Source organism: Alosa pseudoharengus, unplaced genomic scaffold (genome assembly GCF_046254945.1).
Source record: "Alosa pseudoharengus isolate Yale_2024_CS ecotype anadromous, Long Island Sound unplaced genomic scaffold, YU_APseudo_1.1 YU_APseudo_1.1_scf_11, whole genome shotgun sequence".
NCBI classification, from domain to species: Eukaryota; Metazoa; Chordata; class Actinopteri; order Clupeiformes; family Clupeidae; genus Alosa; species Alosa pseudoharengus.
The window spans coordinates 6,786,847-6,805,721 of record NW_027468576.1 but is presented as its reverse complement, the minus strand read 5'-3'; the positions used below and the strand labels follow the sequence as shown (position 1 = coordinate 6,805,721).

Here is an 18,875-nt window from a genome sequence, read left to right as displayed (position 1 = left end):
TAACCATTCCAGAGACAGAGATGGCCAGGCTCTCCTATGGCTGCCCTCTACCATAAAGTCTCGTATATCTGCACAGATTGTTTGGACGTGTCTTCAGTCAGTTTGGTCAATACACTCCAAGCCAATAGTGGTGCATTCGTGAAGAACCTGTCAAATCGAGTTATGAGGAGACTACAAAGCCAATCAATCTGGCCAATATGTGCGTGCATAGGCTTCTGCTGAAGCTCAAGACCTTAACAGCATCTCTGATTTTCTCTGCAGTGCCGCCAGTGGAAAACCAACTGACGTCAACGTGACATTTTGAGAGCGTCGGGCCGTCTTGGCAGACTGGTCGTCTTTGAGCGGGTGTCAGTCTCCAGGCGGTGTTTACGATGCTGTAATCAAGAAGGTGCAAGCTTGGAGCAAGGTGAGGGCAAGGGCTTAGCGTTAGCCTCAGCGTCAGGCACGAGAAAAATGGCCGCATGTGGTCAAGGGATGGCAAGCGGCTCTACTACCCTCTGGAGGGAGGGAGGCGGGGACAGGGCTAGGGTGTCCAAACGCACTCCATTCAAGAGCAGTCGTATTTAACGGCCTGTCAGCATGAAAGATGGACACTGAGCTCACACATAGGCGCCAGGGCACCACCTCTGCTCAGAGTGGGGTGAGAAACCAGGAGATAAAACAGAGTGGGTCAGACATGGTTGCTAAGGAACTTTACACTGTTGTCCAGAGGTATATTAAAGAAGAACCTTTGAGAATGGGTAAATCAAAAGAAAATGCTTGCATCAAGACTTGCAAAGGGGAACAACTAAATAAATAAATAAATAAATAAATAACCCCTCCCAGACATTTCATTTGCAAGCAGTGCGGAATTTAGGAGTGTATATGGCATTGAGGTGATTTTTCCATATGCTTCCAAAAGCTTTCTGTTGCTTGCACATACCACAGAAGACTGGCAGGCATAACCAGGTAAGCACAAAGCAGACTGAGCTCCAGCCATTATTCCAGACGTGTGTTCTGAATTTATTGGATTCTGCGGGCAATTTACTTGGTTTACGTGTGTGGTGTGTGTGTGTACATGCCGGTGTGTGTGTACGTGCTTGCGTGTGCTTGTGTGTGTGTGTGTGTGTGTGTGTGTGTGTGTGTGTGCGCGCAACCGACACACTGACTCCCCATTGGCACTGATGGTAAGTTACCACTTCCAGCTCTGTGCCCGCTCCAGCCCACACCACCCACAGACGGCCAGTGCCAGGCCAGGGTGCAGAGCCCTTTGCCCTGCCGTCTCGCCCACACAGCCTGGCAGCACGGAGCTGCCCTCCGCCAGGGTCACACCCCAGTGTCACACCCAGCGGCTGCCAAGTCCTCAGTGAGGTTTTCACAGCAGTCCACTACGACCAGAGAGGTCGACGAGAGAGAGAGAGAGAGAGAGAGAGAGAGAGAGAGAGAGAGAGAGAGAGAGAGAGAGAGAGAGAGAGAGAGAGAGAGAGAGAGAGGGAGAGGGAGAGGGAGAAAGGGAGAGGGAGAGGGAGAGAGAGAGAGGGAGAGGGAGAGAGAAATAGGTGAGAGAGAGGGAGAGAGAAATAGGTGAGAGAGAGACAAGGACATAGAAAGAGAAGGAAGTGTAGGTCTATGTGTGCATGAGAAAGAGAGAGAGAGCGAGCTCAAGAGAGAGAAATGGAAAAAATGTGGTAAAGAAGGTGAAGATAGCAATAAAACCAAAAGGTTCCAACAAGGGAAACATGAGACACAGAAAACACACATTCTCAAGCAAAAGAAAAAACAGCCCATAATATTCACGACACATTTGCGATACCCTCTGCTCTGCATGGGAAAGCGAACTCAACTCGCTGCTTTTAGGGGGCGAACGCAGACTTTTCCACATAAAGCTGCTTATTCGCATCGACAACCGTCCCTCCGAGTCTGTTCAAGAGCACTGGAACAAGGCAATCAAACGGCATCTGAAGGCTTGTTAGGCGGAACGATCCAGGCGCGGGCGGCCAAAGCAAACTGGCCGACGCGCCCGGGGAGCGTCTCAGATCTGCGGTGCGGCTCAGCGCAGGTTGCCCTGGCAGACGGGGAGACCTCATCTGCTGCTAGTGAACCACACCGCTTGGCACCGCTACATGTAAGAGGAGAGGAGAGGAGAGGAGGAAGAAAGAAAGAAAGAAAGAAAGACAGCTACATAACAACGGAAAGGGGGACCAGCTGAACGAGAGAGCAAGCCAGGGAAAAAAAGGAGGAGAGGAAAAAAAACGACTGAATGAATGCAGGGAAAAGAAAGTGTACTAGATGAAAAGTTCGCCTGGTTATAGGGTGGTCTCCCGCTCCCCCCTCCCCATCTTATTTTATACGGCCGAGTGAGATCATGTCTCGCAAATAAATGCTCATAAAGAGGCCTTTGTTTCATCCAAATCCCCCAGGCCTGGAGATAACCAGTGTGGAGCTTTATGCACAACACATGTGGTCAGCGCACAGTACATGACTCGGGCTTCGGAGCGTGATGTGGACACTCCCGAGGTGTGGAGCGGCAGAAGGTCTGCCCGGTGTAGGGAGGACTCTGGCTAGGCTGCAGCAGCCAACTCTGTCCTGGCATGATTAACATCTGCTCAGGTTTGTGTTGGCCATGAACAGCAAAGGGAGCGATGTGGTCAAAGAGGAAGAAAAACATCAGCCCTGGCTGGACAAATGATGGACGCACAGGTCTTACACACATACACAAACAACTACAGGCACACAGGCAGAGCCGCCAACACACACACACCAACAACACCAAGATTTGTGCAGCCATAACTTCAATTGAGAAACCATAAGTTGACAATGACTCCCTCGCACATCAATTTTCTCCTGCAGTGCATTGTGGGAGAGCACTGTTCAGCCACTGAACTGTGGTTTGTGTTGTGACGGCATTTCCTGACAGAATCCAGAGCATGAGTTAAGACTCGCAGCTCCATTAATGAGGGGCGACCCCCGTCCACTGCAGGAAACCACACTGCCAAAGCACACACATAAAACACACACTCATAAAGCACACACACACACACACACACACACACACACACACACACACACACACACACACACACACACACACACACACACACACACACACACACACACACACACACACACACACACACACACACACACACACACACACACACACACACACACACACACACACACACACACACACACACACACACACACACACACTCCTTTCCCTAAAAAAATGGTCAAAAGGAACCAAGGGAGCATTTGCCTATAAATGTTTGATTTAAGAATCCTAACTCAGGCCAGTGTTATAGTCCATTATAAGAGCAATAACAGAGCTTCACTAGGGAAAGATATTACAGAAACACAAGACCAGTGTTAATCAGGCTTGGACTGTAATGTCTGGCTTTTTGACATGAACATGAGATGAGATATAAGGAGAGAGCACCTTCAGTGCATTGCACAATTGACTCACACAACTCATTTTCATCAAGAAGGATGCTCCAGCAACTACCACTGTGATGGTAGTAATCCCTGACAGGGCACAGAAGCCATGGGGACCTAGGATGCAGTCTTCCTGTCCATGCCACACACACACACACACACACACACACACACACACACACACACACACACACACACAGTTTGAGGGACTCAGACAGAGTTCTCTCTGGAACGCTGATCTCCATCAGCAGATCACACAGCTGTGAAACTTGGACACTTTCTATTGATGAAGGACACAGCCTATGTTTTCATAAACACACCCAAATGGTCAGAATCTACTCATAAACACACACCCACCCGTTTGTTTTTATAAACACACCCAAATTGTCTGAATGTACTTACAAACACACACACACACGCTCACTTGTGGTGTGACACTCATAACAAAGGCCTGAAAAGAGGAAATAACATTTCATAAAAAGGAAAACATGGACAGTGTGGAGTTTGGCTATCAACATTGAGTACCGGTAATCATTACCCAAACAACAATTAGTAAATAATTAGCTAGACTAATTAGCCATTTTAGCCACTTTTCTTGGCTGCAAAATAGCCCTTCTCTTGTCTCAGCCCAAGTCTAATTTAAGTTACACTTAATACCTCAAAATACCCTCTCGGGATGGGCTTAGCTGCGGGTCCAATATGCATTATAAACATGCAGGTCCAACATTGGTCCAATAATGGACTGTTGGCTTGGTGGGTCACCAGCCTTCGTATCCACATTAGCCTCTTGTCCATATCACCTTAAATCCACCTCAACCCATCACAGCTGTCGCAGGTATGGCAAAAAGACTAAAAGACGAGATGAAAGACGAGACAAAATCAGACATGCCACAGGTGAAAGCGAGGGCAGGGGGTGGGGTTAAGAGACAGACTGACAGACCACGATGATGCTAGCATATACACATTCAAGGAAATTCAAGGTGGCATGCCAACCATAAAAGTTATTTTTATGCTGTCGACTTAATGACTGGCAAAGGTCCAAGTCCTTTCCACTGGATATTGCAAGATACACAGACACTAGTGAATATTTCTTTGGGAATGCTAGCACCCCCCCCCCCCTCCAACAAGCAAGAGGAGGCAACAGATCATTATACCTGTAGATACATTCACAATTCTCTGAGTTTTTACAAAATATATTTTAACAGGCGTATCACACCTAAGGTCCCTGGATTAAGAGCTAGGGGAAGGGGGGGGGAGAGAGAGAGGGCGCTCTAGTGAGTGGTCATGGTTAATTTAAGCTGAGCGGGAGCTGCTCTGCCTGTTGAGGATCCACGGCTGAAGGCAGCCTCAGCCCGGGCCTGTCAGCTCCACACGCTCCGCCTCTGATCCACATGCTCATTAAAACCCAACAGAACTCACTGGCTTACAAGGACACACATACAGCAAGAGGGGGAGAGAGAGATGTGAGTAAAAGAGAGATAAACAAGAGAGGAGTGACAAGGAGAGGGGGATTGTGGAAGGGATGAGAGAGTGAATTAGAGAGAGGAGAGATGGAAGTGAAGACAAATAGAATGCGAGGAGAGGAATAGTGGGGGCAAGTTTGTTAGTTTTGGCACGGGCTGTAAACAACTGCCGAAGCGGATCCCGGTTGGCGTTCCAGCAAACAAACTCGCACCTAATCCTTTGCTCGAAACCCAAACAGAGATGGAAATGGGGATGAAAGGCAGGTCCAAATCCCCCTTTAAACACAGCTGGGCCAGGCCCTGTTACGCGAACACTGCGCTAAGCTCCATTTCAAATAGTACTGCCTCCGAATAAACCGGCCAATGAGCTACGATGGCACCCACTCCCACGGCCTGAGAAAAAGGTCATTATGAAGACGTGGCCCATCGGATTGCAGCATGCATTCTTTGACTCCATAAAATCCAGCCCACCGATCCAAGGTGGAGTTAGATTCATTTATATACTGTGTGTATGTATTGGAGGAGCCACATTGTGAGACGTAGTTGAATATGACTATAATAAGTAGGATGGAATGTCATGGGTAGGAGATGTTACTGGTCACCCACTAGTAGGACATCAATCTCCTCTGCAGTGGACCGGCCAGTCTGGCTGAGGCGCAGGGCTGGTCATTGGGATGCATGGAGGACAGGGCAGGACGATGAAAAATACATGGCACCCTCCGCATGTGAGCGTGCTTGAAAAGTCAGGCCTTCAGCGTGATGAGACTCCTGCAGCAGCAGCGGTGGCAGCGTTGGCTGGGTGCAGATCAGCGCTCTGATGAAAGGAGGGGGGGGGGGGTCTGAAGGGCACGCCTGTGATGTGTCCGGAGGGAGCGGCGACGCTTGAGGAAATGGCCAGAGGAGGACAGCCTACTGATGAGGCTCACCAGGGACAGGCTCAACGGGGACCGGCCTGGACTCCACAGCTTTCCGCTTTTGCTTACGCAAATTTCAGCCACTTCTAGCTGCTGCAGGGTATGCGGTGGAAGAGCGGGCCAAACCTACAAGCATGCATATGAATTTGGCACACAGCAAACACAGCAGCTCAGTTTAGACATGAATGTAAGCGGCAGTAAGTGCAGCCAACACCTAAGTTCACTTGAGTTTATTCTACCAATGTTTTTCAACTGCAGAGGGAAGCTGGATTCCATATTTCCATTTTTTGTTTTCTTAATTTTTTTCTTATAGGTGAAAAAAAATAAATAGAAAATCTACTAATGAACACAACCATCCTTTCCTTAGCATGCAACCACAGATGTCCTCTACATTATAATATGTTACAGCATAAGTGTGCATATCATATGATATGAGAATGTAAACAGCATAAGTGTGCATATCATATGATATGAGAATGTAAACAGTAAATGGGAGAATCAGTGCATAAATAAAGACAGAGATGAGCATAGAAGAGCGTAGAATACAACTCTAAAAATGGGGAAAATGTAAGTGTGTCAAAGCAGGTGAAACACAGGCCTACAGAGAGAGAGAGAACTAGAGGAGAGAGGGAGGAGAAAAGTGGGGAGAGAAAACAAGAGTGAAAGAAAATGAGGGAGAGCGAGTAGCGAGGGAGCGAGGAGCAGAGGAGGGAAGAAAGGGAAGCGGAGAGTGAGAGGGGGGGGCAGGGAAGAATAGGATCCCCAAGGACACTACCAAGTGTCTGGTATGCAAATAATGACACGATTTCACAGTGTGTGTGTGTGTGTGTGTGGCTGTGTGTGTGTGTGAGAGAGTGTGTGTGCACACACGCTACTGTTCTCACTATGCAGGCAACAAATGACAAAGCCTCTCATGTGTGAATGCCCCATATGGACGACCAGCACACATGCGCACACAGAACAGCTCTCTCTCTTTACCATACACACACACACACAAAGATAACACAGCCCAACCTCCTCATTACTTGAAAACCCCAAACTGACACATAAGGTTGACGCAACCAAATAAAAACTCGGTTCTCTGTAAAACCAACTGTTCAAAACAACATACCACAGATACAATTATTTATCAACACTCCCTGTGCCACTCGTCATAACACTCTCACTCACTTTCCCACACACACACACACCACACACACACACCACACATGGCCCTGAGAGTCTCTCTGGGCCACCTGCATTCCCACAGTGCTCTGTTGCACAGCTCTTTGCCTGAGTTCATTACACATGATCTTCCTTTCAGCGGACGCCAGGGACCCGGTGCACAGTCAGTCCCCACGGCCCTGTCAGCCACACACTGGCAGCCGACCAGCGCACACACACACACACACACACACACACATACACACACACACAAACCAGCCAGCCGGACTGGCTCAAGATGGACACTCCCACTGCAACACACACACAGTGCATGCTAACAGTGACTTGCAAGCATACAATCACACACACTTACTGGATTTGATGACAGATGAGGATCATGGCCCAAGAGAATGTGAGACTAGAAGAGTAACACATACACACACACAGACACACACACACAGACACACACACACAGACAGACACACACAGACAGACATGCACACACTGCAGATTGATACTTGGACTAGCAGGCCTGTGCAGCAGACGCAGACTCAACCCGAGCTATTTAACGACACAATGAAACCTGAGAGGCGACAGACGTCTCCTTTTTAAACAACATAATCATCTTCGCCCACAGAGTTCACGCTCACGCCAAAATGGCCAGGGGGCGTCTTTATTAAGCCAGCAAAGATCATCTGAGATCCTCCGAAACTAACATGTGCTTCTCTCTGTGTGTGAACGCACACGTATGCGTGTGTGTGTGTGTATGCTAGCATGCTCAAACATGTTCATGTGTGAAAAGTGGGGGTTGTGTGTGAACATGGAGACCCAAGGGACAGACACAGATGAACAGTGATAAAGAGTAAGTGATGAATAAATCATGGTAAAGGAGAGAGAGAGAGAGAGAGAGAGAGACAGAGAGAGATGAAGCGTCCACCAAGCCTTCATCATTTGGAGGGGTCATTAGTGCCGTCCTGAGTTAGGTTCAGTCCACGCCGGCCCGGTTTCTTCTGAGAACTCCGCTCACGTTCGCATGCCAGAGGGAGGAAATGTGCGGTCCTGCGTTCATCGCCCCGGCTTGTTTTCGCAGAGCTGAGCCGGTGTTGCGTTACCGCAGAGCCGGGGCCAGATAAAATGACCGTCCTTGGCACACACTGGACCTGGAGCCCCTGGTTCTGATAACACAACACAGCTGCTGCCCAGCACTCCAATCCGCCAGCCTCTTCAAAGCCAGCTGACACTCCTTTCTGGGGCCCAATTAGTGCCTACCTGGACTCTCTCTTTCCCTGTGAAGGAGCCATAGGTCCTTTCATCTTTGCCAGCAGCCCAGCAACAGTGAGGGGGAAGGAGGTCAAAGTTCAGATATCATATGAGGTCACTTCCTGTTTTATGTCTGGAGGCAGTGAACCGGCTGAGAATAGAAAGACCCGCTGCTATTCCAGCTTTCATTAGATGGCAAGACACAGAGAATGAAGAGAATCAAAGAGAGAAACAGAGATGTGTAAAAAGACAGAAAGAGACTGTGTAAAAGAGAGAGAGAGCGTGAGAAATAGTCTATGAAAGTAGGGAGATAAGCATCCAGTCTCTGCCACCCTGCTTTTGTCCAGAGGCTTATAGCAGCTAGCTGAAGCCGCTATAATAAAGCATTACGGTCCTACACGTATGCACGCACATAAAATCAACTTCAATTCACACAGTTGAAGATTGCGGAGTCAACTGGAACATAGAACAGTGGGGGTTAAGTGGTTTTCCCTTTCCAAGAGCCTTAAAGTTCGCTCTAACTGTTAATCTGTCAGATCAGAGAGCAGTGAGGGGGATGCAAACAGTGACCTGCAAACATCCTGTCCCTAACCCCTCCTTATCACACATACATACAGGTCCATCATCCCTGTTATCTCTTCCTCCCTCTCTCTCTCACACACACACACAGAATCAGTTCTTCTCAGAATAGTCTGGATGTGATGGGTCCATCGTGCATTTCTCAGATACGAAGCTGTTATGGTAAAACATTCCTTTCTTTGGTTAACACGAGACAGGAGAAAAAATCAAAACATTTACAGTGGGTTACAAAAGTATCCAACCCCCTTGAAATGCATCACCATTTTCACATTTTTAAAAAGATACCTAAACATATTTGCCCAGTTAATGTTATCATGGTAAACAGTTATATTTTTTACGATTTAAAACTAACTTCTGATATTTTAGATTTTGTGCTACGAATAAAAGCTAAAAGCCTAATTAAAAGCTGAAATATTAAATATTGATTTATTTTTTATTCTATCAGACAAATAAATTACTTATTTAGTCTTCAAAAAAATTACTAAATAATAAATATTTATAATGAAAACACTGTGAAGATCTTTTTTAAACAAGTAAACAGTGATGATTTGCAGGGGGGTTGAATACTTTTGCAAGGTACTGTAAACGTGCAGTGGGTGGTGGTTCACAAACAAGTTTAGCCCTAGGACCCAGCAAGAAGCCTGAAGCCTTTATGGGAACTCTTCCACAACACAGCACAGCACACAAAGCCCTACCTACAGCAAATTAGCATAGTGCCATCAGGTATTTAGGCATGCAAGCAACAGCCTCCATGTTTTCAGTGGATATATAAAAGCCAATTATCCATACTGATGGACCTTGTTTTTTGTGTTTTCTTTTTTAAGAATGCGTTTAAGTTAAAGTGAATGGTGGGGGTGTGACTCTGACTGGATTTCACATCAGGTCACATGACGGCGTAGGGCTTTTTTATGAATGACTAAAAGCAGCAAAGTTAGAATAACAGAGGTGACCCCCTGACCCGAGCATAGAGGCGCCATTGTCAGAGGATTCCGGATTAATGGAGTGAAGTCAGTCATTTATTCATGACAATGAAAGAGCAGCGTCGCCAGGACAGTGACCTCACTCCATCACAGGCACACAAACACTCCGCCCCTTCTGCTCACAGCACAGCACAGCTTTGATAAGTCTTTGAGGATGGACCACTGTATTTATTGTCAGTTAGTTTAGGCTAGTGCACACCTCCACCTTACTCCATCTATCTCTCACATGCACGCACACAGACACACACACACACACAGAAAGACACACACACACACACACACGACACACACAGCTCTGTCTTGTTGTAATAAATCAGCAAAATCATTGTAATACTGCTGTGATATATGGAACAGAGTATGACTGTCCCCATGGCCCAAGAGTGGCCGGTTCAACCTCCATCACATGTGAAGGTGCCGCGAGTCCGAGCCCATATTCACCCCCACAGCACAGCTCAGAGAGGAAGCACAATAGGGAGGAATGGCAGAGACAAGCCATGAGTGAGACAGAAGGACAACAAAAGAGGGCCACAGAGAGATGGAATGTGTGACAGAGAAACTCAGGAGCAGGAGGGGGGCTGTCAGGAGCGAAGGAGCAGGGAGGAGAGAAAGAGCGAGGGAGCAACAGAGGAGGGCTGAGGGAGGAAAGAGTGGAAGAGGGAATAAAAAGTGGAGAAAGGCATAGACAGGGAGGAAATTGGAGAAGAATGAGAGAGAGGACAGATTGCACAAGGGGAGGCCGAGGGAGAGGGAGAGAGACAGTGAGCAAATGACAGAGGAATGGTTAACTGTTTATGGGTTTGGAGTACTGGGGCCCACCTCTCACTTTGTGTTGGATCTGCAAGTTCCTACTGGTGCAGAGGACAGGGGTCTTTGGGAGAGGAGGAGGGAGAGGTTTAACAGGGGCTCACAAACGCTAACTTTTAAGAGGGGGCAAGCACCAGTTCAACCCCCACTTCCCTAAGCTGTCTTACCATGCACTGGTTCCACCCCTCCCCCACTCTCATTCTCTCACTCTCACAAGCACTCTACCTCTCTCTCACACACTCAAATACACACACACACAGAGACACTCTCTTTCTCTTTCAGTGTGTGTGTGTGTGGGGGCCATCCTTTGAAGAGAACTGTGATAGGGTCCTGTGGCCCGCCATCCTGGGTCAACCCAGCTGGAACTCACCCAAGCATCTTTAGTAGGCCTCACAAAAGAAGGTTCCCATAAAGCCTCTTTTTGTTCACTCTCCCATAGAGTGTGTGTGTGTGTGTGTGTGTGTGTGTGTGTGTGTGTGTGTGTGTGTGTGTGTGTGTAAGAGAGAGAGAAGTAGTGAATCAGTCTGCAAACTGATTAAATAAGGCTGGTTAATTACAACTCTGGTTTAATAAAGTCTCAGGCAGACACAGGGCTTGTGTCAGAAATTAAAGGATGGGGTTTCTCTGTTGGGACACAGGCTCAAATGAGTCCGCCAGGCTCAAAGGCTACTGCACATCCCCGCACGCTACAGTGCATCTGCCTTATCACACATCAGGCTCCCTTTAGCTCAAATCAACCTGCACTTTGGGTTTAAGATAAATAAATCAACTCTTCCAAATGGAAAAAGTGTCAGAGTTCAATGTACATTTCATCCCACTCTTTTTGATGGTGGGCAATGAGATGTAAAATTTAACTTTCTTCATTAGTGTTTAATGTGGGATGGAATGAAAATTTGCAACAACAACACCAACAACATTTGCAACAACAACACCACAAACATATATATATATATACAAATAGGCCATTACAAGCCCATCATACCACTGGGACGTGCAGCTTACTTTATGAGGCTCATTTTAAAAGTGTACTAAACTACAATAACGGCAATGATTCATGTTATTTGTAATGTGGGTGCTAATGGTGATGTGTGTTGACACAACACTAGAATGTCTGGAAAATGCATCTACGTCTGTGACTGAACTTCAAAGACAGCAAAAGATGGCTCACCCTGTTTTGAGCACATATCAAAGAGAGGCTGCTTTTGGTGAGATAGAAGCAGAGGAACATTCCCTCCAGATTGTTAACTGCAGCAAAGCATTCTGAACGTGGAAAAAAGGGGCTGAACAGAGGGGGGGGGGGGGGGTTGGACGGGGTAGAGCTGGTGAGGTGGTTGAAAGGAGACAAAAAAAACCCTCCCAGACCTCGGCAGGAATGTGGGAAAGCCATCCCGAGCACAGGAGGAGATAAATGATCTGACAAGCAATACCAGCTGATTTAAAACAAACAGCTGGACGAGGGAGGCTGCAGCGATGGAGGACAGTAGAAACCATCTTGCGGCCATAACTCAAAGAGTCCGCAAGGCATGCATATGGAACAATGCTGCAGTGGAGCATATCGCCTGGATTCTGTGGCCACTGGAGAGGGGAGAGGAGGGCCTGCGTGGAGCTGGGGGACGGGGGACAGGGGGGGTGGAGGGGGTCTGATAGGGGAGGCCAGAGGCTGGGGGGGGGGGGGCTGGAGGAGCCCTCTGTCTGGAGGGCTGCCAAAAGCCACACGCAGCAGCAGCCTCACATCTCATGGAGCCGTGTCCCTCTGTAGCGGCCGCCTGCCCAGGGCTCTCCAGCCCCAGCACTCCCACATGGCGCGGCGCGGAGCTTCTTCGCCGTCACACACACACGGGCTGCTGAGACCCAACATGGCGTTTTGCAATAGGCAGCCTGAGATTCTAATCCCATACCATTTGTCAGATTTAAGGGCTAATGAATCATCACAGTTCTCGAGCTGTCCATTCCGTTTATAAAAACTCTGTGCAGTGTTTGGACACAGTCCTGGCTCTGAAAAAGGGAAACCAACACAGTGGCTCAGACCAAGCCTTAAACCATCCCAGCCAATCAACACGCCACTTCAGCTGCACAGATGGGAGGTGTCATTTTGATCGGTTATTGAGCTTCAACCAAACCACGGACTGCGCCTTTAACATGAGAGTTGTTTGTTTGTTTGTTGTAAGAGGGATTTGTAATGAGTTTGAGACCGAGACCGGTCTTTTCACTTTTGACTGTGGCAGTCAAAATGAATACAGCAACAAAGCAATACTCACAATAATGTGGAGCATTAAAGGCATCCTCCACCAATCTATACTAGAGTCCTGGGTGCAGTTGAGCCTCTTTTTTTTTTAAAGAAGCATTAACTGTGGAATTTCATTGCGATTTATGGCGGAGGCTATTGAAAACAGGTTAAGCAACGGCAGGCTCTGAGCACAGATTCCAACTAAACTTCCAGCCGGCCTTCCCCAAGTGCACCTTAATCGCTCCCCATTAAAATGTGCTACTCCAGGTGAGGTCAGATAAAGTTCACATGCTCAAAACATGAAGTAGTGCATGTCCTGTTTCTGACACGCATCATGGAATGTGCCCAGAGCCCACTGCTATGGAAATGCAGTGGCCTATGCAAAGGCTTGTAGGTTACATTTCTTAGGCAGGACTGATAAGATCTGAAATGTTGTCCTTGAAACATTTTCAGAAGAAGGCATTGGCTTAATGGCCTCAGAATGGTAATGAGGGAACTGTTACACATCGCCACCAATGGCTGACCCACCACAGTGACAGGGCCCACTTAAAAGCAGGCCATGCAGTAGAGAGCGTGATGGATGGCATGTCGTTAGCTTTGCGGGTCATTTGCAAGGCCCAGTCTCAATGGGCCATTTTAGGGGTGATCCCACCCAGGGACTGTGAAATCTCCACCCCCTCACCCCAACCCAAGATTCATTTGCACCAGCGAAGGCAGACACTTCATTATGCACAGGGCCTCCTGAGGCATAGTCACAGGGCAAGACTCACATCAGGAATTTCCAAGCATATCCGCAGTGCAATACGACTAAATCACACCAGAAACCTCACAAACTGTTGTGTTGTGCTGTGCTCCACCAAGGAACATGAAAATTCACAGCAAGTCTCACATGACAAAAAAACTGCCCTTGATGACAAACACCAGGTACACCAGATACTGTTAAATACTCTGGAAGCTAAAGACAGATAATGAACACCCCTCTTGCCTGATGAGATGAATACACAGCCAGTGATAGGAGGACAGCAGTTTGAGGGAGACAGAGAAAGAGAGAAAATGAAGTGTGTTTGAGCTGTGACAGCACAGGATAAAATAACACTCCAATGACAGAAAGAGGGCTTTCGAGAACCTCTCCAAGAGCTGTTGAAGTTGGCGCACACCCAGCACTGAAAGGTATGGGAACAGCTCACGCTTTTCTTCTCACCCTGCACCATTCCACCACCCCTCCCCAGCCCAAACACCTCCTCAATTACCCTCATCATTCAATTAAGAGGCCTCCAAACCACCCGACCTCCAGGCAAATCCACCACTGCATCTCTGCTTGCAGAAAGCCCTGTCAGCAGGGGAGAGGTTTGAACAAGCCCTTAACCTGAACCACTACAAAATGTATTCCTTAAATACTGTAAAATGAGAGAACTAATTTGCCAATTTCACAAACTGCAGGGGTGTATAACGTCAGTACTTCATGAAGAGGAGCGCTGTATACCAATACCAAATACCATTAAATAACACAAGTTGAGTTGAGTGCTAAGACATGAAAATGTACATTATGCTGTAACAAAGAACTCAATACTTATACTATACTGATTGGTCATTGCTTTCAAGAAAGAAAAAAAAAACTAATTACCAACAAAAGCAAGAATGATGGTTAAGTTAGAAAAAAATGTATGACTGGCCATATATAAACTAGTTATTTTCAATGCAACTGAATTGCGTCCTCAACACTCAGGCTTAAACGTTGGATGCCGTATTTTAAATGATCAGATCTTGTTACATTCACAGTCGACACATATATAGATTTACCGACCTGGAGAGAGGGGCTAATGTCTTGTTGGCATTGCAACATTGCTTCTTGTATTTTCATGGGCACGGGGGTAGCCTATTTAAACTGGAAGGCGGTAGCAATCCTTACTGGGAAATGGTTCTAACCAAATACACAGCTTTATTTAATGTAACCTAATACCTTAAACTCACGTTTGAATATGTCAACAAAAAAATAGACAGCGCGCTTGACAACTCCGCAGTCGACCACAAATTCAAATAAATAAAAAAACACCTTACAGAAAATACATTATTATTATAATAATATATTACTATGCTACAGTCTCGTCGACCATTTCAACCCTTAAGCTGAATGCCAATTAAAATTCGAAATGAAATGCCGAATGAAGAAAAGAGAAAAAGGGACACAAATTGAAGGATTATTAACATCGGAGTGTGACAAAGGGACGGTTCGGGCAACGTCGTGTGTTCTGGGATAGGGCCTTTGTAGAGCAGGGATAAAGACTTTCTCAGAGATAAAACGCCATTTGGGCCGGGCCCCCTACTGACCGCTTCTGTGCGCATTCTCTGAAGTGCGCGCGCCTCACCACCGTCTCAAAACATACCGGTGTAAGAAAGTTTGCCATTTGTTACAGGCACCGGTTGTAAATGTAAACAAATATTTTGTTAAGCACGTTGCGCTTGATACCCTTGAAATTTGTTTCAATAATACTGTGGTATTTTAAAACTTACATCTTGACTGCAATTTAACCTATAACAGCCTTTCATAGGCTATCGAATTTATAGGCTATATTTTAGGCTATATAACAGATAAAAGGTTAAAAAAAAGGTAAAGATTAGGCTTTCCCAACAGTATTCGATATCGTAAAATAGCCATGTGGCCTACCAATGTGTTAGGCTACATTACGCCAACCCCTAACACTTAAATGAAAGATTAGCCTAAAAGATAGTGTCAATTGCCTGATTAAAAGCAAGACACTGGTTGGTTGCGCTACACTGTTTATAGGCTTCTGGTGGTTAATTAACACAAACACTCACATGCAACAATGTAAAGGTGACTGACCAATTCATATCATAGTGAGTCTACGCTGAAGTCCGTGGGCAATAACACACCTATTTTAATACAGCCATGGGAGAAAAAATAAAATAAAATAAAGAACTGATAAGCCTATCCTATGTTAAGTAGCCTAGAATGTTTAGTCAAACAGCAAGAGACAATGGAAAATGCGGATAACCGCATTATAAAATAAAAAAGAATAAACGATAATCAACAAAGATAAATGTTTAAACACTGCCATGTATATTTTGAATGTGGAAATTCATTTCAAGCAATAGGCTTCTTATTGAGCTCTATTGCGATAGATCTTGTCAATATCCGCATTCGAGTTCAAAGCGTGCGCCACTCTGCTCATGTAGGACAGCACCAGGCATACGAACTAACACGGTGTTTGACAAGCATGAACCTCATATATTGCTCAAAATAGGCTACATTGGTTGACGTTACCTTGGAGGATTGTTGCAATTATGTCAAACAATGCCTAAACTGGCGACAATTTATATCCATTTGCTTTTGATGTGTTCACGTTTTTGAATAACCTTGCCATCTCAGCCTTAACGTTGAGAACACGTTTCTGTCTTGACATCTTTACAAAACAGTTACAGTACATGCTGTTACGAGCATCTTAGAATAAAAACGCAAAATACCTGCATGGTAAAGACTCCAAGCTCCTGTGTGGATAGCTTCTTAATTTGTACGGCCAGAACTTGTGCTTCATCCATGATTGAAAACTCCGTTTCAGCACCACAAAATCCACAACATAAAAGACTCAGGACAACCACAAAGCTCCATGTAACAACTTCTGTTTTATCCCCATGAAGTAGAGTAGACCTATTCCAAAGCGACGGAACAATTCGACTTAAAATCACGGATCCTTTCCGTACCCGCCTCGCCATGATGGCTGGGTCGTTGAATAGTAAACTGGGAATTCGCGTTGCAGGTCTTGGAAAAACTTCAGAAGAGAGTAGGCTACTTTTCAACTTCGCCGATCGATTTCGTCTCTTCATGGAAACAGATTCCGACGAAAATACTTAACGGATGCATTAATGCACTTTCCATCGAGCAATAAAAGCAGATTGAAGTGTTGTACAAGCAACAGAAAATCTATGTTTTTCGCCACCTTCTACGCACTCGTACCAACTCCAAACTCTGAGTGTGAGCCGGAGCATCACAATGGAAGTGAAAGCAGGAGACGTGGGAGCGAAAAAACGTCATGGAGTTTTTGTATGGATTTGGATCTAGGCTACTTTAAAAGCCTGAACGAGCGCCAGGGTTAGCACCAGGTCTTGTGTGTGGAACTGAAACACAGGAATCATTGAACTACACCTTTGGATATATTAGTAAGTACAATTTTCAGTTTTGCGCATATTAGACAACATGAATTAGGCTATTGTAAGCCTAATAATACATTTTAGATAGGCTGCAAGCCCCATCAAAATACATTTAGGTGAAAATGTTTTTCTAAAATGTAGCCTACTTATTTTAAGGGAAAGAGATATGATGGTTGTTTCACGTGATGAAGGTGAGTTATAAAACTCGTTATTTTGGGCTAAATTTATTGGTATCATTGTTATTTTGTTAGACATAAGATAATGTTTTGGCTATAGAATAAACAGAAATATATCAAAGTTCATTATTGAGAATGAGGAGTATCTATTGCACTCTTTCATACAAAGTATAAAATGCATACACAGTGAGTTTTCACTGAGAAAATACAAACAAATCTGTTGCAATTTCTACTACCACTTACTGACAATTTTATTTAGGAGGCCAGGTAGTGTCATTGCATGTATGTGTAAGAATCCATATCACAGACATGCTGTGTCATTCCAGATGAGAACGCAACGTTCCATGTATTGTCAGTTGATTTCAAATATCTTTGAACTGTTTATTCAACATACAGAGACAAGGGACACATCATTCAGCTATAGCTCTTCTATACACATGATCTTCACTCTCTCTGAACGTCCTGTTAGTTTTGGGTTATAGTGGAAATGTATTTTAAATGTAAAATAAGAGAATGATTAATATTTGTGTTTTGAGATTCATGTATTCTCACAGCTTTCGCATCCAGTTTTCAGATGGATGGATACAGTAGGCCTATTGGTGGATGGAAAGACTGTGAGTGTTCTATGATAGATGTGTTTGTAATGCCATGAGAATAGTTTTGGAAGGCACAGAATATTTTCTCCACATGTAGGTTGCTTTGTGACTGCAATTCACAACTCATTAAAACTCAATGATATATAAAGAGAAGATATTTCAAATAGAGACGCATAGAAAATTATGCATTTATGCACACTGCATTTACAATTGAGAACACATGGAGGATTTTGTCAGCCTGTGGTTTTGATATCTTTTGTTTTCTGGGAAAAGGCTTCACTTTAAGGGCTATTTTTTCCATTTCGTCCACCTTGGTGAAGCCTCAACCAGAGAGCTTGGTCGTGCTCTGCCCGCGTGGCTGAGTGCCAGTCATTTCCTAAATGACTTCCCTGCAGTGGAGAGAGTATGGCACTCATATCCTCACTAACCCAGCACCCAGATTCTTGGCTCCAGGAGAACTGTAGTCTACCATAAAGCACAACTACTCCACGGCCAAAAAAAAGTATCCTTTCGTGATTTGGTTTAAATTTGGATATTTATTCTAGCACATTCCCAAATTGCAGCGCTGTTAAATGGGGCACTTCAGTTCTGTAAGCCAAACCGTGCTTTATAAAAAAAGTACTGTCAGACGGAAACAAAAAGCGCCTGTTTAGATATAGTAAATTGTTGTCGCTAGACAGAAGAGAGGGTTAACAGAACTGATTTCTCTTTTTCAAGCTCAGTAAAAGAAAGTTGGTTTATGCTTAGAGGCCCAATTGCTCTTTTGCAAACACTCCCTTTTAAAATGTACATTTGCATCAAAATGGAGAGCACAGTATCAGTATGCTCTCCAGTGTACATCTGTGCTGAAGGAGAAGCAGAAAAAACACACTGAGGCAAAGATAATGAGACAGAGCCTTTGTATTTTGTATGTAAGCCTTTATGTATACATGTTTTCTTGTACATGTGTGTGTTATACTTACTTGCACATATCGGTTTGTGCGAGAGAACATACACTTCTGTCAGCCTCTAGAAGGTAACTGGGCGAAGGATGGTTGTGTCTGCGTGCTCTCTTCCACATAATCCAGAGTGATCGCTTTTGGCTGTCCAAGTGGTGGCAGCGGTGGCCTTGCCAGAGTGACACCAAGCGTCAAACCACAATGGGGGGAAATG

The 18,875-nt window shown here is 45.5% G+C and overlaps 1 protein-coding gene across 1 annotated transcript in view; it reads right to left on the bottom strand.

The window, feature by feature from the left end:
• Positions 1 to 16,763, bottom strand: part of cachd1 (cache domain containing 1) — a 65,647-nt gene extending 48,884 nt beyond the window's left edge. Inside the window, exon 1 of the mRNA XM_076277861.1 lies at positions 16,268 to 16,763. Coding sequence (XP_076133976.1) covers positions 16,268 to 16,627 — 360 coding nt within the window. The 5' untranslated portion in view covers positions 16,628 to 16,763. The remainder of the gene's footprint in view (positions 1 to 16,267) is intronic.
• Between the last annotated feature and the right edge of the window lie 2,112 nt (positions 16,764 to 18,875).